General features: G+C 45.0%; 1 protein-coding gene across 3 annotated transcripts in view; it reads right to left on the reverse strand.

Annotated features, from left to right (window-relative positions):
- Window positions 1-396: 396 nt before the first annotated feature.
- Window positions 397-25,809, reverse strand: part of SUMF1 (sulfatase modifying factor 1) — a 122,420-nt gene continuing 97,007 nt past the window's right edge. For all 3 annotated transcript variants that reach the window (XM_053300237.1, XM_053300236.1, XM_053300235.1), the window contains exons 8-9: window positions 11,945-12,004; window positions 397-1,577 (exon numbers count right to left, since the gene is read on the reverse strand). In XM_053300237.1, coding sequence (XP_053156212.1) covers window positions 1,464-1,577; window positions 11,945-12,004 — 174 coding nt within the window. In that variant the 3' untranslated portion in view covers window positions 397-1,463. The remainder of the gene's footprint in view (window positions 1,578-11,944; window positions 12,005-25,809) is intronic.

Here is a 25,809-nt window from a genome sequence, read left to right on the forward strand (position 1 = left end):
ATACACTGTATCAGCTTGCTTATCATTAAGGATGCTTAACTGATCTGGCGACTGAGCTCTGTGTAGTAATGAAAAGAAGCAAGAATATGGAAAAATACACCTTTTATCCATGTCCATTTTAGATTTATGAGTACCTGCAAAAGATTATGGAAGCTCCAACAAAGCATATGATCATTTTCATCACTGGTTCTAGGAGTCTGTGCCTCTATTTGTTAAAAAATGTCAGTGTGTAGTATTTTTAAACTTCTCATATTAATATGCAGCCCTGTTTCCCAAACAATTTAAGTACAACTTTCTTTGTGGCATTGAAGGTATTCCCTGAGCTCTTCAAAGATCCAGAGCTAAAAACTGAATATATTCTGGTCAGTTTAAACATTGTCACATTCAAGTCCCACAGCCAGTTTCCACCTCTTCCCCAGTAGGAAGTACCTTTATTTTATTAAAAATTACGCAAACAAACAATGAGTAGAGAGAAAACCTTTTGCTCTACTACAGGAGGAGTAATTGCCATAGGTAATGGAAAATGCAGAAGTTCAACCGCAGTTTTGTTCAAGAGGAAATATCCACTTCATAGCCGATTCCTCTATGCATCATTTCCACAGTCTGTAAGTGAATGATGCAAGCGAAGTCTTCGTGCTGACTATTACTTGCTGGCATGTCTAGAATACCAGAATTCCAGCTTGCATGTTCCTTTTCCTCATGGATGTGAAGAAAAATCTAAGAATGTATTGGCAGCATTATGATGAAGGCTCAGAAACCAGAAAGGATCCCAGCAAATCAGGAACTAAGACCTCATTGTTCATACTACCTGCTTTTTTTTAACCCTATTCTACCCTTTTAACCACCACCTCCTTTTATTTAACCCAGCTTGTTAACACAAATCAAATTCATTCAAACAAATACACTTTTGGTCCAAAATTTCCAGCAATGTTACCAGTTCTAGGGAAAAGGGCTCCAATTTGGCAAAGGAAATTAACGGCACAATTAATCATAACTTACGTTTTGTTAATTGCAGTGGATCAGATCCATTTAACTTTCTCAAACTATCATTGTGTTTTTCTTCACTTGTGATTACGGTTTTCCATACATTCTTAATTAAAAGTACTATATCAATGCTTTAGTTCTTTACAGCTTACTTAAATCCATCCAGTACTTGAAAATGGTTGTCTTAAAAGGCTACTAACAGCCTTGATTCTGCTCAGTTCCAGATTTAAATTTAAAGTAGTAAGTCATATCAAAAGTATCAACACCAGATTCCCATATGAGAAATTAAATGGGGATGGGAATCAAGCCCATTTTCCTCAGAGAGATGTTCCAGAAGGCAGTTGCTAGCCAAAGTTTTCAGAATCTCTTTCTACATTCTTTTCCAGTAAGACATCCTCTTTCTGTGAGCTGCATTCTCTTTCTTAAAGCACCTCTTTGCCTTGCTGCGATTTCTCAGTCCTCCACAGCTGCCAGCTTTGTCACTTTAAATAGTCGGGCAGGATGTCAGCAGCACAGCGGAACCCAAGATTCGAAGCAGAACTGTCGGGAGTGTTTTGGCTTCGGGCTGCACATCGATACCTATAGCAATAAGACTGAGAAGGAGAGCAGCGCATTAGCACAGGTGTCCTGATTTATTAGGTGAATATGCTGCTGTAGCTTTGTAGTAGGGAAACGATATATCTGCAGTAAGGAAATTAATAGTCCAAGGAAAGCATTTTTAAGATTGGCTGCAGTGAGCAGAAATGGTCCAAGAGTTTTTGGTGCCTTAGGCAGAAAGTTCAAATTGCACTCATAGTGGGAATCCCCTTCTCCCCTCCCCACTAATAATAACACTATGTAATTTCCTTGCATTTTATGGTGCCCCAAAGTCTGCCACTAGAGTCTTCACCCTGTCTAACAGTTTATTAGTTAAACTGAACGTGGAGCTTCTCTAAGCCAAGAAGAAAAATGGCCAAGCCTTCCTGGGCATAACGGATCCAAAGATGGAGCACAGTTTACACTGTGATTTTCATTAGCAGAAACATTATTGGAAATCACTCATACAGGGAAAGTAATTTTTTTTCTGATGAAGAATATTCTGACATTATGGAAATAGATTTTCACATTTACTTGTCAGGAAAAAAGTATGCAGAAGCTTCCAGATTTCTCTCTCTCTTTCATATGCACGGATACTTTGAGAGTTGAACTAGAGGATTTCCAGAGTCCCTTCCAACCAGTTGCTCAAGAGTAGAAAACTGCGATATCAGCCCTGGCAGACTGTAGGCAGTATGAGGCAGACTGTTCCACTGTCAAACAGCCTGTACACAGAGGAAATTTCTCCTAATGCCTAGCCTGAATCTACTTCCTTGTAATTTCAACTCATTGGTTCTAGTACTGTCCTCGAGTAACAGAGAACAAGTCCACTCTTCCTAAGTATGTACTGTAGGTAGCACCTGATCTAAATCCTTCACACATTCTAATTTTTGTCATGGGAAATTGGCTGGTGCACTTAAACCAAACCAAAACTACAACATTTTATTATGTGCATGAATTAAACATTTCCCCATGCTACTAGAACAAGATGTCTTTGTGGGAACATATCAGGGATGTCCACGAACTGAGGTTCGTGCACTGGTCTGGTACTGCAGGGAAGGGGAGAACAAGTGGGATCATTAAGAGAAAGGAGAGCACATCCTTACGTGCTCTTTGCCACTGCATGCAGCTTTCTGCTGCAGCGCTTGTCCCAAGTACAACTGCACGGTGCCAGCATGCACGGGCACCATTTGCATGGTCAGCATGGTGTCTGTGTGGTCAGCAGCTGGATGCTGGCGCCACGTGGGGGGGGGAGGTAAGGACCTGCTCTCCTTTTTCTTAAAAATCCCACTCGCCCTCCCCCTCCCCGTGGCACCAAACTTTTCCAAACTGGTTCGGTGCGAAACCAGTGCACAAACCTTGGTTTGTGCACATCCCAAGAACATGTGACAATCAGGTCTGCTTTTCACACATCTCTTAGTACAGAAATGCAAAACGTCAGCCCTTCAGCTGTTTTTGGACTACAACTACCATCATCTCCAGTCACGGAGATGGCCAGTAGTAAGACATGATGGGAGTTGTAGGCCAATATCTATAGGAGGCCCTGAATTGAGCAGTCCTGTCTTAGTGTGTAGTCTGACGTGGCAAATCTAACACTTAGGAGCCCTAGTGATATTTTACACCCTTGCTGAGCCAAGAATAAGCATTTGTCCTTGATCTTAGAATTTCCTTTTTTCTTCCACATTTCCCCCCTTTTTCAATACTGTCATTGCTTGTGCCTCCCTAGCAATAATTTCAGCCTCTTTGGGTGGGTGTGGGGGCTTGCTGTATAATTTAAACATCATGGCTGCAGGAGAATGGATAGGATCTTTGTTGCCATAGTGATCTCAGTGCCTTGTAATTCTTTGATATGTCTACTGTGAATATCTATGTTAGACAGGATGGTGGTATCTTCAGAAATGGAAAAATGCAGATAGATCCATCCATGATTAGCTCTCATGTCCTTAACTATAATGTCAGTGGTGATCTTGGGATGGGCACATATGACAGAGATATATTTCTGTCTCAAGACTCTGGGTTGCTGAAGCAGTCCCATTTTGGTGTCAAGCTTCCACTTTGGGAAGAAAGACAAGGGCTTCTGCCTTGAAATTACTGGCCTGGAGAGGCAGGAACCAAGGTCAGTATCTCTTATTTTTAACAGAGGACTGCCAGACTGGGCAGGTAAATTCTGAAGACAACAGAGGTCTGAATGGGCCAACCTGATTCAAATGCAAGCAAAGCAAACTTTGCCCTGATTGATCTGAGAGCCCCATCTACCTTTGTTTCCCCCTCAACCAGAACTGACTCGCCCACCCAAATTCCACAACCCTTCATGTATAGATTGGCATAGCTACCCAGTATGCCAAAGAGGCCTCTTTTCAGAAGCCTTTGTCTTGTTTCCTTTGTTTTAACTCCAATAATTAACCTGAACCCCCTGCCCTTTCAGAGCACCTTTGTTGGCAGACACACTGCTCAAGTCTCTCCTGGAGCTCCCAGCCAAGCACCTGTCATTGCACTCTTTCCATGGACCTAAACTCTGCCTCAGTGCTTTCAGAAGCAGGCTTGCTGGCAGACACTCTGCCTAAATCTTCCCTGGAACGTCCAGACAAATGCCCACTTTGCTCTCTTGCACCCCACAGCTTGGTAGTACATGTCATGCAGCAGCCCTATGGGAACTCTTGATCTGAGATGTTCATCAGATTCTGCAGGTGCCCCTTGGAACCTGTGGATTAGGTGCTTGCTGCCCACCTTAGGGCACTGTTTCTGCCAGGTGAAAGAAAGCCTCGTCACAGTCTGAAAACGAGCTGATCCCCAGCGTGAGGTTTTGTTTCTTCCAGCAGAAAATAAGGAATATAAACTGCTCTTTCCATCTTCCTGTCTCCCTCTCCTCCCCCTCATATTCTACTTTCAAATTTACAGCTGCTGCTTGAATTCACATCTCAACCCAGAGATTGAGCTTTCTACCCATTCTCTTCCACCCCACCCAACACCGCCACCACTCCAGTGGGATAGCTTTCCACATTCTATTGAATTATCAGTAGATGATCATTAAGGCAGATATGTGTTGAAGACTTCATAAGAGTAGTAAAATATGTCAGTATCTACAGAAGTCAACTCATTTTGACTTCTATTTCTAGTGGCTATAAATTGCGTGGAAGGAACCAAATTCAGTTTCTCCAGTTCATGGGGCAAAATTTAGCCACTGGTAAGCAAAGCCTTTCAGTTGTCTCTCTGCAATGTTTTTTCACACCCAGTACAGTAGGTTTTTAACATATGGTTGTATTCACTGGGTCAGGACCTACACACACACACACACACACACACACACACACACACACACACACACACTACATTTGAAGAAAAGATTAGACCAGTAAAAATAAATAAATCAGTAAATTTTGAAATAAAGTGCACATTATGATTCCATCCATGATTAAATACCATGTAGTAGGCAAAAAGTCCCATCTAACTCTTAATCCTGTACCATATCACATATACATAGAGGTGTTCTTACCCCTGGATCTTGGGGCCAAAGTCCAGGGCCTCAACAGCCCCTGGAGGCCCCCAAATCCTTTTTAGTCTGTCCCGGGTAGTGCGGCTGCCCAGTCGAGCATGATGATGCTTAATTTGCAGGGTAGGGGGGCCTCCAAAGGCCTTTAGGTCCAGGCTCCAAAATTACCTAGGTGCACCTCTGCACATACATGCAGCATCTCATACCCTACAGCCAGTAACCTCCAATGGAATTTTAGCTTATTAGATGGAATCAACTTTTTTGTAATCCTAGCTGAAGCCAGTAATGTTTCGTTAATGACAATATTCTGATCCCGATGCACTTTGTAGGTCAAATCCATCATTGGATATGGCTTGTCTATCTCCATCCTATTAATTTGGAACAGAAGATAGAAACATATCTAATATAACACAGAGTGTTCTATTTTAATATTTCAGCAATGGGGCAATACCATATTTTGAAAAGCCAAACACACTGACTTATATCATTGATTAAATTGATATAGTCAGCTTTTGCTGTGATGCATGACATCAAGATGACTTCTCCATTATGTAAGATTGGCCATCAACACAGACCATTCATTTTCCTTCTGCACTGAAGCTCATTTCACAGATGTCACAGGTCAATTACTGCCCTTAAATTGACTTGCAACAGAGAGATACTGACATCTGTCTAGGATCATCTTATTTAATTTACTCAGAGCTTCAGGAAAGAAGGAGAAAGGAAGAACCATATAGTTGTGCCCTGGGATTTCAAACAGTGCCAGAGTAGAAGTCAATAATTTCTGTTATTGAAAAGATGAGCTAAAAGCAATACACCAAGATATTGCCATCAACTATAAGACACACCTCTTTAGTTTCATTTTCATCTTTTCTGCAAAGCCTTTCTGTCCTGCAGCTTCTCTCTAGTGCTTCACAGCCCCCATTTCCCTTCATTCTCTGTCCCTGGCCTTCCATTAATCCCCTCATCCCATTCAACAATGCCAGGAAGTTCTCCCTGTAGGACCCATAGGCACAAGGCTGTTGCTTGCTTCCTTCTCCTTTAATTTTTGAACTGTCCAGAACCTGTAGGTGACTCACATATGGCCACCCTGGAGACCGAATCTATGCAAGCATAATAAAAACACAATCAATATAAAACAAACAATACAATAAAAATACATAAGAGAGCAGTCACACAGAGCCAGCTTGATCCTCATTCCTTCCAAAAGTTCTTTGGAAAAGCGTAGTTTCCCTCATTTTTGAAAAGAGAGGAAGAAAGGGTTCAACTAAATCCTGCTTTGGAGGGAATTCCGTAATCTGTGAAAGGGATCTACATTTGATGATGGCTACCGTGGAGGATTGAGCTAATTCCTCCATTTTGTGTTGTAAAATGGTTGCATGGGGGGAAATAAGAGGCCACTGTTTTTGTTTTCCGTGTCTGTACAAAGGTCAGGATTGTTTTTCTTTCTTTTTTTGCTTATAACAAACATTAAAAGTTCAAATTGGTAAATTTCAGTTACTACGCTAAAAACAAGGGGAAAGTCAGAAGTTTAGTTTGGGAGTTGTTGCCCAAAACAAATAGTTCAAGTGGGGAAAAGGTTAAAAAAAATCTACCTTCCTGATTGGCTATTTGAGATGGACAGAGAAGAACTATGGGAGATAAAAAAGAAGAGTTTAGGGAGAGCAGGGCAGACAGGGTTGGAGATTGCCAGAGATAACAATAGAAGAAGAAACCATAGGAAAAATGCTGGAGAGAAGAAAGAGATAACCAAGCAATGGTGGCTGATGTGGGCGCTGCTGGGGGTGGGGGCAGCCGGAGGCACCTCCGCCAGTCAACTGGTCTCTCCACGCAAATGGCCTCCACCAGCGCGCCAGCACCGGGCAGCGCGCCACTGCTCATCAGCTTACAGGTGCAGCAGGAGGAAAGGTAAGCACCTAGTAATTTAGAGTTAAAGGTGCCTCCCACCGCCCTCCCAGTAGTGCCAACACCAGCTGCCGCTGTGACCAAGGGAGGTGCTGGTGAAACTGACTGTTCAGTACAGAATAGGACAGCTGAATGCACGTATCCCATTTTATTTTGTCTTTTGCTCTTATGGTTGCCATTTTATAATAGAAATACTTCAAAACATATCTAAAATTAGATGACTTTTTTCTTTCCAAGTAAAACAATATCTTTAATTCAGATCTCATGTGGTTTTTGTTGTATTCCCCACCCCATGCTTAATTGCCATACCACTTTACCTGAGTTGAGTATGCAACAGAGGTTTTGTGGGGCTGTTTAGTACAGACAGCCAGGGAATAAAGATTTTGGAATAAAGATGGTGGCAGTAGTAAAATCTCTTTAATCATGGGGGTTGGTTGTTACTAGGCCGTGACCAGGAGTCAAGAAATGTTGGCTATGTTCACCAGCCAGACAATATTTTTTTGTTTTAACTCGAGCTATATTGGTAGATTACTCATCAGGATTTTTTTTGTTTACCAGAAATCATTTTTCACTCATCACAGACAAGTAGACTAGTGGATTTCCTGAGCCCTGGCCATGACGGCTACCCTAACCTCTGATGGAGGCAGAACATGAAGCAGTGCAGCAGATTATGACTTGAGCATGCAAACAGATGCATATGGGAGCAGAAGGAAGCCTTCCAAAGTACCCCAGGGCCTAGGCTCGATCAGGCTTAAGTTTACTTAAGTTCAGTCTGGTTCAGATCAGTTTAGTGGAGTTCCCATTCCCAGTCTTTCAGCCTCACTGCTGCTCCTTCGCTCTCAAGGATGTCTTGAGCAGAACTTGAGAACAGTGCAGAGGACTGTATTAGGTCCTGGGTGATGACATTACTAAGTCTTACGTTTTCAGATTTGGATTTCAGATGACCTGGGAGGGTACAGTGGATCAGGCATTCAACATCCTTATGGTTTGGGGGAAATACAGTGCTATGCTACCTCTGAAAGGATAATTAAATTATTCCAAATGTGTTTAAATATTATTTATTGTTCAGCTAATGATTTTGAATCATAGATTTATAACCATGCATTTCTAGGACTAGATCTGTCAGAGATATTCAGGCTTCTTAACTGGGTGGAATTTATAAAAGTTACTCTAAATGTATCCCAAACTGAGCCTCCCAATAAAATAACCATCACGGAGCATGCCTTCAGACGTATCCTGTCCCTACTACCAACTAACAAGAGTACTCAAATATCATGATCTCATATTGTGTAGAATATTGGTCTTCAACTTGTGTCAGGCACATCTTGACCTAAGGTAGCTACAAGCCAGTAGCACTATCATTTCTACTTGGTTTCAGTATTTTTTAGAGATGGGGGATGAGAATGAGAGAGAAGTATAGAGCATGAGGATTTAAAAAGGAGAGGCAATAAGATCATCAATATGGTAAATAATGAGAAGTAGGCCCTCGTGCTGCAGATTGGTGTTGAAAGTGGTCCCCAGATCTGCAAACTTGCCTAGATTTAGTAACAGTTGACTTAACTATATCTGAACCTTGGGAATGATCAGACATTGGGAACACTGCATTTTTATTCAAGACTGTAATATTGAACTATATTTCCTGGACTTGTGATTACCAACAACTTTTTTACACCTCAAAAAAGGCCTAGGCTATCTTTAGTATGTAGATTCTAAACTGGGTCATATTACTCATCAGAAAAGAAAATACTTCTCCCATTGTTAATTTAATCAAAATCTGCTAATTAACGTGTGACCTTGATTTCACCCTAAAGTAAAATCAGACTAGAAGATGTGATCTTAGTATAAGAAATATAATCATCTGATCATGATTTAGCAAACTGAAGTGTTGATATATGTAATGAATAGAACCTCTCAACCACCTTTTTAAAAAAGAGATACACATCATACAATCCATTTTAATTAGAAGAAATGAAATTGGGGACATCATTTTGGTTTGCTCAGGAACTCTGCTATGTATTAATTTAGCCAACTGGGTGTGAAGGGATATTTGTGCATTTCTGCTACAACATTGCTTTGAAAAAACTCCTGGCCTGAACAATTACTGAATGAAGGAGGACAAGGTTTTGTTTTGGTTAGCTTTGCTCCAACTTTCCACTGCCTTTTACAGTTCCCCAAAAATGTAATTTACATTCCCCCCCACAAATTCCCCCACTTAATAGAAGAGCAAACTGTTTTATTTCCTTGGTGCTGTACTCTATTCTTCACCATTAGGCATATGGTGCTTAATGGTGATATAATTAGCATAAATTAGATATGGCTAGCTCAATTCCATGGAAAATTAGCTTTACAGATGCTAAAATCCTAAAATGATAGCATCATGATTGAAAAAGTTTTCAATTCCTATTTGTGGTAACTTTCTAGGCCAGAAAAGTTGCTAAAAAGTTGGGGTTTTTTTAAAAAAAAGCAATTAAGCAAGAACTTTGGCCGAGACTTCTCTTCATTCAGAATTCAAACACCAAAAGTTGGTGGGCAAACTACAGGAGGTTCAATTAAGGCCACTGAGCTTTGACTTCAGATATCTAAAGGCTATACTGTCACAGGACTCAGCAATGGACTGCCTCTGGGCCAAAAAGCAAGCCAAGAACATAAGAGGAGCCTTGCTGGATCAGATCCATCTAGTCCAGTATCCTGTTTCCAACAGTGGCTAACCAGGTAACTCTGGGAACATACCAACACACCTTGAAGGCTATGGCATACTGCCTCTGAAAATGGAAGTTAGAATAGAGTCATCATGACTAGTAATAGCCACTGATAAGCTGTTCTCACAGCCATACTCCTTGTCTCAAGGCTGACTCCCCAGCCAATTTATTTGTCAAACAGTTCCCTATTTTATGGATTTAAAATATATGTATCCTGTCTTTGAGCTAAACCTTCTAAGGTGGCCAATACTTACCGTCTAAAATTCAAAAACAAAACCAAACCCTGGTTTAAAACAATAAAATATTAAAAGTCACAAAGCAATGAGAGCAGTAATAAAAGCAGACCAACAACAAGAGCTAAATAAACCATCGACTACATTTCAAAGGAACAACATTGTGTCCACTTGGCACAGAACGAGGCTATTCTCACGAGCAGCAGGAACTGGGCGAAGGGAGCCCATCCTGGTTCCTGTTGCTCATGTGCAGCTACGGGAGCCGCACGGCTCCTGGCGACAGCAAGTCCGCTTATGGAGCCTGCCACTTAACCTGGGTTTTGGGCACGAGAGTGCCTGAAAACCGGGTTAAAAGATCACGTGTCGCCACAGTGCAGCTCCATGCCGCAGCGACTCATGAGTAGCCCCCAAATGGAGAGGCAAAAACAAGCTTCCCGGTGTCAGGAGGCTCCCCAGAATGCCCCATGTATTCATGTGGGGCACTCTGGGACTTCCGGGAGACCCCTACACCCCGCTGCCCCAACCGGCTCCGTGACAGTCCTGGTTATCGTCTGGGTGGCCAATCCAGCCACCCAGAGAGGGCTCCCAGCTCATCTGCGGGGAAAGCGTGTCAAATCCGCTCTCCCTGTAAACCCCATTCAGGCTGTACACACGGATCATGTATAGAGCCTTAACAGCTAGTAAAGTAGGTGGCAGCTGATGTTTCTGGGGATAATCCATACCCAGATTTCTACCATGGAGAAAGCCTGCTGTAGTTAGTATCTTCCACACCTCTGAAGGCAAAAGCACCTGGAACATAGGAAGCTGTCATATACTGAGTCAGACCATTGGTCTATCTAGCTCAGTATTGTCTTCACAGACTGGCAGCGGCTTCTCCAAGGTTGCAGGCAAGAATCTCTCTCAGCCCTATAACCTTCTGCTCCATCCCGTAAGGGGAATATCTTAAAGTGCTCACACATCAAGTCTCCCATTCATAAGCAACCAGGGCAGACCCTGCTTAGCTTAGGGGACAAGTCATGACTGAAGCAGGGCATATGATGCAGAGAGCCCCTGATCCCCCTCTAACTGGGAAAGAGACACTTCTGAAAGTGGTGATGCTCTTTATATTAAGCATGGAGAGCTACTGGTGCTATTCAGTCCCAGAACAGCACCCCTCCAGTTGCTGTTGCTGGTGGATGCTTTGTGTTTCTTTTTAGACTGTGAGCCCTTGAGGGCCAGGGAATCCATTTTCTCAGTATTCTTTTTCTATGTAAACCACTTTGAGAACTTTTTTTTGGTTGAAAAGTGGTATATAAATAGTAGCAGCAGCAGGGTCATATTTATGTCAAGTTCACTTTTATTCTAAAGACAGGCATCCCTAAGGCCAGTCAAAGAGGAACAAGGTCCTCCCAGTTTGTGTGTTGATTAAGCCAGGAAACATCAGGTCATACTACCCAGTTAGTGCTGTGTGTTTATCGTTCCACTTTTTGTGTACAATGAGAAGGCTAACCAATGGAAAACCACCACTCCAACCCCCATCTTTTTGCTGTGGCCCTATGGCATCTTCCTGAAAAAGATATCCTCTAGGACTGCACCAACCTTTCCAATCAATTTTATCTGTCTATCCTCCATAATGTCAAGATCTAGCATTGCTGAACTAACTCATCTTAGCTGCATTTGTGGAGGGCCCCAGTAGTTTGGCTAAAAAAGAGCACTTTATGCCACTAGTTAAAAAACTTGTGATCTAAAGTACCAGCAGTAGTGTGGGTTAGCAACTGGGGTAAGAGCAGACTATTAAGCTTCTTTCTGCCCCAGTATATAAAAGTAGGACAGCTAAACTGCCATCAGGCTAAATTTAGTAGACAACTGATATTTTATTTCAGCCAATGTAAATGGGAACTTAATTTACTACTTCATTGTTTCATCCACTCGTTTCAAATTTGTCCATCCAAGACGGCTTTTAAATCAGTGTCTTCTAAATCACTTTGTGCTATTTGTAGTATTTATTCATTAGATATAGAAATAACCATCTCAGGTTGGCAACTGTCTCAAAGATTATAGGGAAGACCTTTTGGCATTACCTTATGACACATGTAGGATCCACCTTTCTTCACTCTGTCTGTCCCTCTTGGGGGTCCTTTCTGCAGATGGAAGGAAACAGATTATTGTTTATCAATAATCTAGCAGCAAATGCCAATCATGTGGGAAAGAAATCAGATATGGAAAAGTGGGGGAGCTCTGATCCTCATATAAGAAACTGCAGCTGCTTCTTAAACCAGAAAAAAAGCTCAAACACAATACATGGTGGGAAACTGGAAGACAGTCCAATGTAATTGCTCCGGCCTCATCATAGCAATGACTACTTCAGTTTCTAATTGCTGCTTTCTTCTGTCAAGTCTGCAGCATGCTATTTTGGTTTCCCTAGAGAAGTTTATAACATAGTGCTAAGAGCTCAGTGGCAAGAATGGAATTGTGATGATGGATTGAAAGTGTAAGGCAATTAGCAGAGTTGCATCCAACTCATTTTAGTTTCACAGACAGAGATAGAAGATTTATGCTGATTGAGGGCCACATCCCATTGCATCACAGGGATGCATGTATCTATTGCTGAAATCCAGTAGGGATGTGCACAGACCTGGCCCTTTAACGGGCTTCTGAAGAGGTTCGAAAGTCTGGCGGTTTGACTGGTTCAAAGGTGGGGGGATACCTGTAAGGACTGGGGAGGGGGCACTTACCCCCCCAAGTGCATTTCCCCCACATATGCTGCAGTGTAAAAGGGTCAGGTGGGGCAGCAGCATACCTCCCTGCTGCTCCGTTGCCTCCTCGGACTGGAAGTGACCGGAAGAATCTGGCGCACACATTAGGCATGTGCATTTGCACATCAGGCACGAGCACGCAAGCGGGCACAACATACGCACATGCCCCAGGTACTTCCAGTCACTTCCAGTCCAAGGAGGCAACAGGGAGGTATGCAGTCACCCCACCGGACCCTTTCACACTGCAGCATCAGTGGGGAAAATGTGGAGGGGAGTGTAAGTGCACCCTCCCCAGTCCTTAAAGGTATCCCCTCTCCACCCTCGACCCCCCCCCACCAGTTCCGTGCACATCCCTAAAATCCAGCCCAATTCTAGAGTTAGTGACAGGCCACACATAACATGCGCTGACACACGTATAGATCTTCCCTTCCTCCTTCTTTTAGACATATCCAGAATGGCCTATTAACTATGTCAACTATGCCCACAAAGAGCGTGCCTCTAGGAATATTTTAATGCAGCCACTCCAAACATATATGAAGAAACTAATTACACAGCTGCTCCAAATCAACATAGACACATCGAGCAGGTCCGAACGACTGGCAGCAAGTAAGGTTGGTGCAAACTGCCAGTTCCCAGCAAGCGCACACTCCCAGCATGAGCCTATACTTCCGCCCCTTTTGTGTCATGCGAACCTGCCAATGTTGTGTTCTGAGCCACACTTCCTTCCGCCAACCAACATCCACCACCCAACTTCAAAGTTTGGTTAGAGATGTCAGTTGGTGGAGGGAAGTGTAGCTCAGCAACGCAACATGGGCAAGTTCATATGACACAATGTTGTGTTCTGAGCCACACTTCCTTCCGCCAACCAACATCCACCACCCAACTTCAAAGTTTGGTTAGAGATGTCAGTTGGTGGAGGGAAGTGTAGCTCAGCAACGCAACATGGGCAAGTTCATATGACAGAAAAGAGGTGGAATTACCAGCCTGTGCTAGGAACTAGTAGTTCATGTCAACTTTACTTGCTGCCAGTTGTGTGAAGCTGCCCCTGGTTTTAGATATAAAAATAAGTCAGGCCAGAAGAACTTTGTATGAAGGAAGGAAATGACTGGCTAGAGCTCACATCAGAAAATAAAGCTGGCTTCTTAAGTTGGCTAGTGTGCTGCAGGTGGGAACCCACTTGATGCTCATGTTTGGATGTGACCACATCAGTCATCACTGTTAGATCAAAGATGTCTTTCCAAATCTTAATTTTGTTTGGCGATCATATCAGAATGTATTTCCCCAGCCCCTGAGCTAGAACAGATTTAAACCTGCAAAACCAAATACAAATGTTATTTCAAATCTGAGAATTACTAGTAGCAAAAGCCCATTGTTGAATAAAGAACTGGTTGCCAATCTAAATGCCCAAGTCTTCTTCCACATTTGAATATGCTGCTATTGTACTGTACATGCAATTAGTCTACCTCTAAGAACAAACTAAGGATAGCCACTTATCAGAAGTACATAAACCGGAGACCACAGTTTCTCTCTCCAGCTGCCAGAATCTCTACCACTCTATCCCATCTTCCTATTAGGTCCTTCAGTAGGTCAATTTCCAGATGTTACCATTATTGCCCATGAGAGTGCTCCTGGAAGCTGGTTCGTGATGATCCTGTAGTATCAGCATCTCACAGAGTCAGACACAAATATGGTGATAATTTCAAAGTGAACTAGCATAATTGTGCGTGACCTGAAAGCAAGTATTGGGTTGACTATCACAGAACTACAATTTGCATCAAGGGAGCCGACTCACAGGGTTCTTGTGGATGAAAATTGTCACATGGAAAGTGCCTATGGTGGCAACGTTTGAGGGGTGGCAACATTTGAGAGTGGTGTGCAAGTAAAGGGCTTGGGTTGGGGAAAAATTAAATCCTTCTCTACCTTTTAAAAACCACCACTGCACATTGGGATGGTGGAAGGAAGGTGGCGGCGTGGCAGGGATGGTGGCGAGAGCTCCTCCCACGGGCCCACCTGCCTCCCAAATGACAGGTTAGTCTGTTTTCGGCCCAGTTCAGGGCTCTCTGGCTATGGAAAAAAGATTTAACTCTCTCCCACAAGCCTTTTACTTGTAAAGGGGAATCCTGCAAGTATACAAGTATATCTGTCGAGCCCCTCAAGCCAGAGCGGCAAATCTTTGGTTGCCTATGGGCGGCAAAAAGCTTAATCCACCCCTGCTCTCCCAAAAGAACTAGGACAACTGAACAAGCAACCACATGGAAGCACAATTTGTTGGTAAGTGTGTTAAACATCTGATAGATACAGTAGCCACCTACCCAAACAATATAATTGCAAAGTCACATGCTTAGGATATAGTGTTTTAAAGGTTTTTCTTAAAATGCTCAGAATACATAGGATGTGGTTAATTATATTTAGATAAGTACTGTATTTTACGGATTATAAGACGCTACAGACTATAAGACGCACCTTAAATTTTCATCCAGTTTTTGAGTTTTCGAGCTTTCCTTCTCCTCTCGCCTCCATCTCTCCTCCAAGCCCTCCCACCGAGCCCGGCTCTGTCCTTTCCCTCCTGCCAGCAGCAGCGAGCCCACGTTGGTGACCTGCGGGGGCGGCTGCTGCTAGTTGTTGCTCGGGACCTCCTTCACCTTGTGCCTCCGGCGGCTCCTGCGTGCTGGCGCTCGCCTGCACGGGCTCGTGCCGCCCCTTTCCAGGCTTGGCTGCAAAAGGCTTCTTAAAGCCTTTTGCAGCCAAGCAGGGAAAGGGGCGGCAGGGAGGTATCCTGCTGCCCAATTTCAATTTCTAAAAGGAGCCCAGCGGGGAAGGGGGCGGCAGGGAAGTATCCTGCCCCCCCCCCCGATTTGAACAGAACAAGGAGAAAGGGGCAGCAGGGAGGTATCCTGCCGCCCGATTTGTACAGGAAATACGGCGCCGGAGTGGGGAAAGCGCGGGAGGGGTAAGTAAACTCTCCCCCGCCCTTAATGGAACCCCCCACCCCAATCCTTCCAAACCCTTCCTCCACCCCCCCTCTCTTTCCCGAAAAGCCCTAAACTTTCAACTTCTCCCCGGCCAATCGGAGTATAAGACGCACCTGAATTTGGGGGGATATTTTTCAAGGAAAAAAGTGTGTCTTATACTCCATAAAATACAGTAAACAACAAATCCAAAAATCTTTACCAAAATAAAATGCAGATGTCAACAACAATGCAGTTTGAAGTAACACATATTGTTTCAGTATGGATTCCTTAATCATTTATTTTTAATTCTGAACATAGGATAGAAACAAAGATATACTGAAGGAGCTCAAGTCCTCAGCTTCTCTCTCCTGATAGACCTTTAATGGGAGTTATGGGAAGGAATCAGCACAATTTCTAATGGACAAAACTGGACAAAACTCCAATCTTCAAAGCACACCACTGGAGGAAATATTCCACCCATTGACTGAATTTTTGCCAAGTGCAGACACTTAATGCTTTGTGCTGTAATTTAATAAAATTACTGATAAAGTAGTGGTTTAGAAGAACCTTATAAGGAGTTTAATTAATAGAGAATTAAGATTAAAAAGTACTCCTTCACTTCAAAAGTGTACTGGGCCAGAAACTGTAATATTCAGCTAATCCTAGAATTAATCTTCAGCCATCATAACATCATATGAAGTAGGACTAGGTTCACTCTGCGCTACAATTTTTAAAAGTCAGCATTCTGTATCAACAAAAGCTGAGCTCTAATTAAAATTAAGCGAACTTGCATACATTCTGCTTCTGCTTGTTAATGTGTAGATGAAGAGAGCTATTACAGACCACTGAAGTCACATCATTGTGTACAGAACAGTACCTGATTTTCCCCTGCTTTGGTTCCTAAAGGTAAAGTGTGCCAAGTTGAGATCAACTCCTGGTGACCACAGAGTCCTGTGGTTGTCTTTCGTAGACTACAGGAGGGGTTTAACATTGCCATCTCCTGCGCAATATGAGATGATGCCTTTCAGCATCTTTCCTATATTGCTGCTGTCTGATAAAGGTGTTTCCCATAGTCTGGGAAACATACCAGCGGGGATTTGAACTGGCAACCTCTGGCTTTCTAGTCAAGTCATTTCCCCACTGCAACATTAGGTTGCTGTCTTTGGTTCCTAGGACATTAAAATATCTCTGGCCCTGGAACAAAGGTCATTAGAAACTGGCTGGCAGGACTCAAACCAGAAACGCACAGAAGATGTCAAAATCTATATTATTAATTCTCCAAGATGGGCCATGCATAGGGATGTGGTAGAAAGGAGGCGATTGGCTGACAGAGTGTACAAGCAGAAGCACCTGGTTGGGCAGTGGGGATTCCATATGCAGATAGGGAGAAGGCTCCTGTGATGGTTAAGTACAGTTGGAATGCAGCTGTTACTGGTCAGAAGATGTTCTTGATTGTAGAGGAGAGGAATCGCTATATATAAAAGGATAGCAGGCAGGGGTCTGGAAAAAGATGGGTCGTGAGGGAGGGAGGAGCCCCTTCAAGAGAAGGAGGATGCTGTTGAAACAAGATGAACAAAATCTGTTAACTCGGGGAGGGAGGGAGGGAGGGAGGGAGGGGGGGAGAGAGAAAAAACACATGAAGGGAGAGGGAAGAAAGAGTGGAGAAGAGCGAGTGGAGGAGAGAGAAAGATAAAAAGAAGGGAGGGGGAAGAGAGACAGAAGGAAGAGCAAGGGACGGGCCTGAGCCTGTCAGCAGCCTGAGGAGAATGAGCGGCCATGGCAGCACTAGCAGCAAGGAAGGGCCCAGTCAACCACTGCTGCTGTTTGGGGCTTCCGAGGCCATTGTCAGTGGGAGGCAGGCAAGCAAGGGATGGGCCCAGGCCTGTCAGCAGCCTGAGGGGAACAAGTGGCCATGGTGGTGGCAGCAGCGAGGAACGGCCCGGTCAACCACTGCTGCTGCTCCTGGAGGGAGGAGCAGGAGTGGGGTTCAGGTGAAGGTGGGGAGATCTCTAGGGATAGGGGGCTGCAGCTTGGCCAATAGGTGGCAGCAATGCTGCAGCCACGACCAAGAAGGGTGAGGGGGATGGAAGCAATGGGAAGGAGGAGGAGCAGGAGTGTACCTCAGGTGAGGGTGGGGAGATCTCTGAGGTGAGGGGAGCAATTAAGTACTAATGCGCAGATGCTCTAGAGTGTGCAAGAGTTCCAGCATTGAAGCGGAGAGAAATAATGGCGGCGGTAAGGATGCAGAGGTGGAGGGCCGGCAGGCGAAGCCCCTCCGGCCAGAAGAGGTGGGTGGACGGCGGGCAAAGCCCCGCCAGCCAGGAAGAGGAGATGGTGGCAGGGAGAAATAATGGCAGCAGTGAGGAGGTGGGCAGATGGCGGGCAAAGCCCTACCAGCCAGGAGGAGGAGGTGGGAGGTGGTGGCAAGATGACCTGGCCCTGGCCTGCCCAATGGGGAGAGATGTGGGGGGGAGAGAGAGAGCTGCGGGGGAGAGAGTGAGTGAGAGCAAGCGAAAGTGAGTGAGAGCGAGCGTGAGCTGCGGGGGGGGGGTAGAGCAAGCGAGAGCGCTGCAGGGGGATGCCACAGGCTCAGTGCACAACTGCACAGATGCTCTGTGTGGGGTCAGCTAGTATGTATTTTTAAATCTTGTAAATAACTTTGTAGACAATACCACTAACTTCAGAGACTGTTCTCTCAATTTCAAGCCTATCATCACAGCCTAAATCTAGAAACTAGATTAATACACCTACATAAAATCAAGGATGTGCGAAAATGCGATTCGGAAACCGAATTGTGGGGCACTGCCCTTTAAAAACAAGGGCTTCTCCATCCCCTTTAAAGCAGAGCAAGTCCATACCTGCTCCTCCTCTGATAGCCACCATCACCGTACTCCCGCCCAGATTGTTGGGGCATCTCCCAACTGCCCCTGCACCCAACGTTGGCACACACATGGTCTCTGCACACACACACATGAACCATTTGTGGGCTCAGCAATCACTAGGGAATACCTCATTTTAAAAAGGGGGGTACCCCATGGTTCAGCTTCTGAATTGTGTTTCAGCACATCTCTACATAAAGTGCAAGTGCTCAAGAGAATGATTAATTCTGTGCCCGCTAAGTTCCATGCTTTTTCTGTGCATGCTCAAAGAACTGTATAAAAACATAAGAACAGCCCTGCTGGCCCTGGCCCTATCTAGACCTATCTAGTCCAGCATCCTGTTTCACACAGTGGCCCACCAGATGATTCTGGGAAGCCCACAGGACATGTCCTCTCTCCTGCTATTGCTCTCCTGCAACTAATATTTAGAGGCATCTTGCCTCTGAGGCTGGAAGTGACCTATAGCCCTCAGACACATTGATAGACCTGCTGTCCATGAATTTATCTAATCCCCTCATAAAGCCATCCAGACTGCTGGCCTTTACCATATCTTGTGGCAGCAAATTCCATAGGTTAATTATGAATTGTGTGAAAAAGTACTTCCTTTTGTTGGTCCTAAATTTCTTGGCAATCAATTTCATGGGATAACCCCTGATTCTAGCATTATGAAAGAGGGAGAAAAATTTCCCCCTATCAACTTTCTCCACACCATGCATGATTGTATAGACCTCTATCATGTATAATGCATATTGTCCCAAGAATGGGATGGAGATTCTGAGTACTCTCTAGGGAGGCATTAACTTTTTGTTGTACATGATTTTAGGTGGGGGGTTGTCTTACAGCTTTTAATTCACAGCACAACTGTGGTCTACATCTGGCCAGGCAGAAGTACTTCTACAGCTGCATGTAGTTCTCAGGCTGTTGTTTACACTTCCTAAATACGTTCCTGGCACTCCCATCACTAGTGTCATAATGAAAGCTGCCAAAATTATATACTATACATAAAAATATATTAGCCCACTGCCTAAATACTGTTCCTTGTGGCAACACAAACAGCAGTGTAATTGAAAATCTGATAAGCATCTCTCATCAAAAGCAATACTGAATGTGCCCAGATCTTTTGGAGCAGTCAGTCTTTTGCTGCTGGAAGAAAAGTAACTGTTAAAACTGAAAAGCATTTCATCTTCTGATTCCACAAAGGGCTTTCTTTTGTGCCTACAAACTACTGTACGTGTTGAGGATTATTAAGGGATAACCTCCGTTACTAAGGCACAGATACAATTAGAAGGCTCTTTGGATTAAGCCCCTCTTATTAATTATGCAAAGCGGGTGCAAGATAAGAGGGCTGAAGGCTTTTTGGCTGCAAATCATGAATTAAAGCAAGAGCCGCAGATTGTGAAGCAGGATTAGTACATACAATACATTATTGGGCCACTTGAGCTATAACCTCTTAGGCCATCTATTGCATTACACAACATTATCCCCTTAAATGGAATGCCCTTTAAAGTATAAACATTATTTCATTACAGCTGAGGGAATTCAGTGGGAAGCAGAAAAAGATCTGCCTGAACTCCCCATGTTTTCTTTTTTGTCCTCACTATGCTTCTGTGGCCGTTTTATTTGTTTTATTTACAACCCACCTTTTGCCACTGGCGAAGGTAACTAGCAAAGTGAATTAAAACACATATTAAAACACAATAAAAGTATACTAGACAGTAATGTACATTATAACAGGGGACAGACAATAAAGCCATTAAAATTGTTCTACCGCCTCCACACCATCTGATTGCTATTTGTACCATGTTTTTTACAGCAAGATCTCCATCAACACAAATAAGAGGACATATAACGTGCATGTGTGTGTGTCTCCCTCCCCCCCAGACACCCCCGCAAAAATTCAAAATATATTAAGTGTATAAAAGACAAGCAGAAATACATACCCAAATAAAATGCATTCATATTTATAAACACAAACACACAAAATTCCTAAACTATAGCCTTAAAAGTTTGCCAAAATGAAAATATCTTTCCAACAGGAGCCAAATGGATCTCTGTAGTCAGTGTTTCAAGGTTTGGGCCATTACAAAGAAGACCCTTCTCCTCTCATCCTCTCGTGTACACCCATCACTAATGGGCGGTGGGGGGATTTGCGCAGCATCTCCTCAGGTGATCACTTTGGGCTAGTGGAAGTGTTCCATAAGGTTGCCTATGTCAGCAGGGCCTGAGTTATTTAATGTTCTAAAAGATAAATGTTATCTGTACAAGATAAGGATGACAATCTTATTTCAAACTGAACATCTTCTATGAGCATTTGATCTTAAGGTACAAAGGACTTCACTCTCATTGTTCCTACTGGTGCCCTTTTGTTCCCTATAAACACTTACTGTTTATATTTAGGACACGTGTGCTACAAAAATAGAGTTTAATTTGCAGTGGAGAAAAGGCTGTTTTATAGAGCCACACACCAAAGTAAATATAAATGATGGTAAGGAAAATACTGCAGGCAAAATATCAGGGCTTTATCTGCAAATTTCAGGAGGACTGTCTTGAACTACTCTGTATTCCCTCTGTATACAGGGGAAAACGGTCCAGGCAATTGAGGCCTGTTCCTTTTTCCAGCTCTTCTCCCAACTCTCTGACCCCAGGGAGCTCTGAGAACACTCCCTCGAGGATTAGGGTACTGTTGCTGAATCCCAGGTCAGTTAATGCCAAAACATCTCTCATCCACTATTTGATTGTGGATGAGCATGCTGACCTGGTATGTGTGACGGAGACCTGGTTGGATGAGCTGGGCGGCGTTGGTCTCTCTCAGCTCTGTCCTCCAGGTTTCCAGATCGCGCAACAGCCCCACCTCGAGGGTCGGAGAGGGGGCTTTGCAGTCATCTATAGAGAGATCCTCCCCATTTCCAGATGCCCGGTCAGGCAATCTCAGAATTTTGAGTGCTTGTCCTTGAGGGTGGGCATCCGAGATAGGCTGGGGATTCTGCTGGTGTACCGACCACCCCGCTACACTTCAGTCTCCCTACCTGAGCTGGCAGGGGTGGTCTCGGAGGTGGCCTTGAGTTCCCCCAGGCTTATTGTTTTGGGGGATTACAATGTCCACACTGAGGCCCCCCAGTGGGTGCGGCTCAAGATTTCATGGCCTCCATGGCAACCATGGGCCTGTCTCAGTTGGTATTGGGCCCTACCCACGTGGCAGGACATACTCTGGATCTGGTTTTTGCCGACCAGGAAATAAATGATCTGGAGGTGGGGGAATGAGATCACTCCCTTATCATGGACAGATCATCATCTGGTGGGGTTTAGTTTGACTGCTCCGTCTGCCCTCTGCAGGGGTGGTGGGCCAATTAGGATGGTCCACCCCCGGAGGCTTATGGATCCGCTTGGATTCCAGACGGCCCTCAGAGAGTTTCCAGTGTCCAGAGCTGGTGACCCTGTTGAGGCCCTGGTCGATCTCTGGAATGGAGAGACAGCCTGGGCTGTTGACACGGTTGCTCCTAAACGCCCTCTCCAGCTTGGTGGAGCCCGATCTGCTCCTTGGTTTTCCTCGGAGCTTAGGGCGATGAAACAACTCGGATGATGGCTGGAACGACGCTGGAGGAAGAGTCGTGACGAATCCGACCGAACACGGGCTAGAGCCCATTTTAGGGACTATGCCGTGGTGGTGGGGGCGGCGAAGAAACGTTTTTTCTACGACTCCATTGCATCTGCTCAGTGCAGACAAACAGAGCTTTTTCGTGTGGTGAAAACATTGCTCCACACTTCCCCCCAGGTAATGGGGGAGGAATCATCCACAGCTCGCTGCGATCAGTTTGCTTGCCACTTTGCAGATAAAGTCACTCACATTCGTACCAATTTGGACTCCAGAGTTTTGGTAGTTACGGCAGACGTGCCTCTGGTACCATCTGGACCCGTTGTGTTAGATACTTTTCAGTTGGTGCGGCCTGAGGATGTGGACAAGATCCTGGGCAGTGTGCGGGTGACATTGTGTGCTCTTGACCCTTGCCCTCCATGGCTAATAAAAGCTGCCAGGGAGGGTACAGGAAGATGGTTGGAGGTGACTATTAATGCCTCATTAAGGGAGGGCAGGATGCCACCGTGCCTCAAGGAGGGGGTGGTAAGACCACTACTAAAAAAGCCCTCCCTTGATCCCTCCAACCTGGACAACTATAGACCGGTCTCTAACCTGCCCTTTTTGGGCAAGGTGATAGAGCGTGTGGTGGCGTCCCAGCTGCAGAGGGTCTTGGATGATACGGATTATCTGGACCCTTTTCAATCTGGCTTCCACCCCGGGTATGGGACTGAGACTGCCTTGGTCACTCTAGTGGATGACCTATGCTGGGAACTAGACAGGGGGAGTGCATCCCTGTTGGTTCTGCTGGACCGCTCGGCAGCATTTGATACCATCGACCATGGTATCCTTCTGGGCCGCCTCTGGAGTATGGGAATCGGAGGTACTGCGTTGCAGTGGATCTGGTCCTTTCTTGGGGGGAGGGTCCAGAAGGTGGTGCTGGGGGACTACTGCTCGGCTCCATGGCCACTGGCCTGTGGGGTCCCACAGGGTTTGGTCTTGTCCCCCATGCTGTTTAACATCTACATGAAACCGCTGGGAGAGGTCATCTGGGGACTTGGACTGAGTTGTCAGCAGTATGCAGATGACACTCAGCTCTATCTCTCCTTGTCATCTGATCCTAGGGAGGCGGTGGATGTCCTGAATCGGGGGCTGGAGGCCGTTATGGGTTGGATGTGAGCTAATAAACTGAAACTGAATCCGGACAAGACGGAGGTACTGTTGGTCAGTAGGAGAGCCAATTGGGATGAGGAGATTTTACCAGTCCTGGACGGGGTTGCACTCCCCTTGAAGGAGCAAATATGCAGCTTGGGGGTACTACTGGACCCGGCTCTGCTTTTGGAAGCTCAGGTGGAAGCAGTGGCCAGGGGTGCCTTTGCACGGCTTCAGCTAGTGTACCAGCTGCGTCCCTTTCTTGAGAAAGCAGATATGGCCACGGTTACCCATGCCTTAGTCATGTCATGGCTAGATTACTGTAACGCGCTCTATGTGGGGCTGCCCTTAAAGAATATCCGGAAACTGCCGCTAGTGCAAAACACGGCAGCTGGGGTTTTGTCCAGAGCTGCCCGGTGGGAGCACATCACACCCATCTTGAAAGAGCTGTACTGGCTGCCAGTTCATTTCCGGGTCCAATTCAAGGTGCTGGTTTTGACTTTTAAAGCCCTTAACAGTTTGGGCCCGGGGTATCTGAGGGACCGCCTGCTCCCAAGGGTTGCTGCCCACTTGACAAGGTCATCTGAGGGGGCTCTGCTCCGGGTGCCTGCAATGAAAGAGGCTCGTCTGTCATGCACTTGGGGCAGGGCCTTCTCTGTTGTTGCTCCCAGACTTTGGAATGCTCTCCCAGTGGCCATTTGTTCCTCAGACTCCATCACAATTTTTAGAAAGCTTCTTAAATCTTGGCTTTTTACCCAGGCTTTTACATGACTGTTTCTACTGCTGCTTCTATGTGTTTTTACTCATTTACAGGTTTTATACTTGTATTTTATAGTTTTTAAATTAGACTTGGTTTTATATTTTTCGCTTAATACTTTGTCATTTTTATTGCATGTTTTTAACTTTTATAAATCGCTTTGGGGTTGTTTTTAATGAAAGGCGGTATAGAAATTCAACAATAAATAAATAAATAAATAAATATTCCCAGGATTCTGAGTGAAACAGATAACTGGGTGCTTATATACCTTCATATCCACTGGACAGCCTTGAAAGAACACCATAATTTTTTGCCAAGAATATTCTTTTCTGTCTTTTTCTTTCTAACTGTCATGGCACCGCAATTTGTGCCAATCCTTTGTGCCAGCATCAACAGCTGGACATTGAATCCCCAAAACAAAGTAAACTATATTCTTTTTATCCTCTCACTTCTGTTATATCATGAACATACCACTGAGCAGAAGCACACAGTTTTTAAATAGGGCTAGAATGATGGATTAATTTTCAGTTGGACTGAAAATATTGATATGGCCCCCCTCGGCATTTCAGAGCAGGGATACACAACTCACATGCCCTGGGGGAAACCGTGACTTGGTGTGCGGGGCTAAGGACAATCTTCAGCACATTAATTATCATGTTAACATTAATTATTTAAAAAATTAATGGAAGGGGAGGCAGAAAGTTGGTGTCAGTGGGCTCTGGCCCAGGGACAAGTGACAGCTGGTCTCAAGCAGTCAACCAAATTGAGCTGCTGCTGCTGGTCAGGGGGTCAGGACAAGTGCTCTTCATGGCTTCTGCTGTTGCTGCAAGATATTCCCACTTGTAGGCCAGCAAAAGTCCCTTATGCAAAAGTCCAGCAAAAGTCCCTTATCCACTTGTAGGGCAGCAGAAAAGGCCAGCTCCAGCTCCCAGGTCTTATGTTGTGTAGGCCTGGCTTGCAGCTTCCTTGGCAAGCTTGCCAGTTATTTTGCAAGGAAGGAAGAAAAGAGAGCAACAAGTGAAATAAAGGAAATTCCTCTGATTAGTTATGTGGGGTCAGAGTATTCTCTGCTCATAAACAGGAAGGTCTTTACACAAAGTTTGCTGGAAAGCCAGCACCGTTAAGACTAAGGGATTGTTCACACTGAAGTTCCAACTTATAAGTTATGGGTTGCTGCTAGGGATGTGCAAAGAACCACGGCAGGGTGTCGCTTTAAGAGCGGGGGAGGGCACACTTACCCCTCCTGCTGCTTTCCCCCTGCCGGCATCCTTCAGTAAGACAGCTGATCGGGGCGGCCGTATACCTCCCTGCCACCTCGTTGCCCCTGTTGGCCAGAAGTCCCCGATGCGCCTGTGCGCACTGGTGCATCAGGGACTTCTGGCCATATCCAGCCAATGGGGGCAATGGGGCAGCAGGGAGGTATGCAGCCACCCCAATCAGCTGTCTTACTGAAGGACACCAGTGGGGGGAAGTGGCGGGAGGGGTAAGTGTACCACCCTTCGCTCTTAAAACGGCACCCCCACCACCTTTGAACCAGTTCAGAGGACCATAAAGGGCCTCCAAACCGGTTCCGTGCACATCCCTAGTCGCAGCTTCGTTTAAGGCTTCTGTCTGGGCTTCTGTTCAACAGTAATTGATATTTAAGGCTAAACTGAAAAAACATAATGTTGTGATCTGTGATTGGATCTCCTGCCTCCATTTAAGGGGGGAGGGGAGAGAGAAACACCCATGGGGGGAATTTTGATCAAGACCACAGCACTGGGGGAGGAATTTTTAATCCCCCTGTACCATTTCCCCACAATATAAATGACTGCTTTTCAAACTGCTATTTGCCCTATTTGGGTAAAATTTCAACAGCTCACCTAGCCCTTGCTTCTGTT

Source organism: Hemicordylus capensis, chromosome 2, assembly GCF_027244095.1.
Source record: "Hemicordylus capensis ecotype Gifberg chromosome 2, rHemCap1.1.pri, whole genome shotgun sequence".
Lineage (NCBI taxonomy): Eukaryota > Metazoa > Chordata > Lepidosauria > Squamata > Cordylidae > Hemicordylus > Hemicordylus capensis.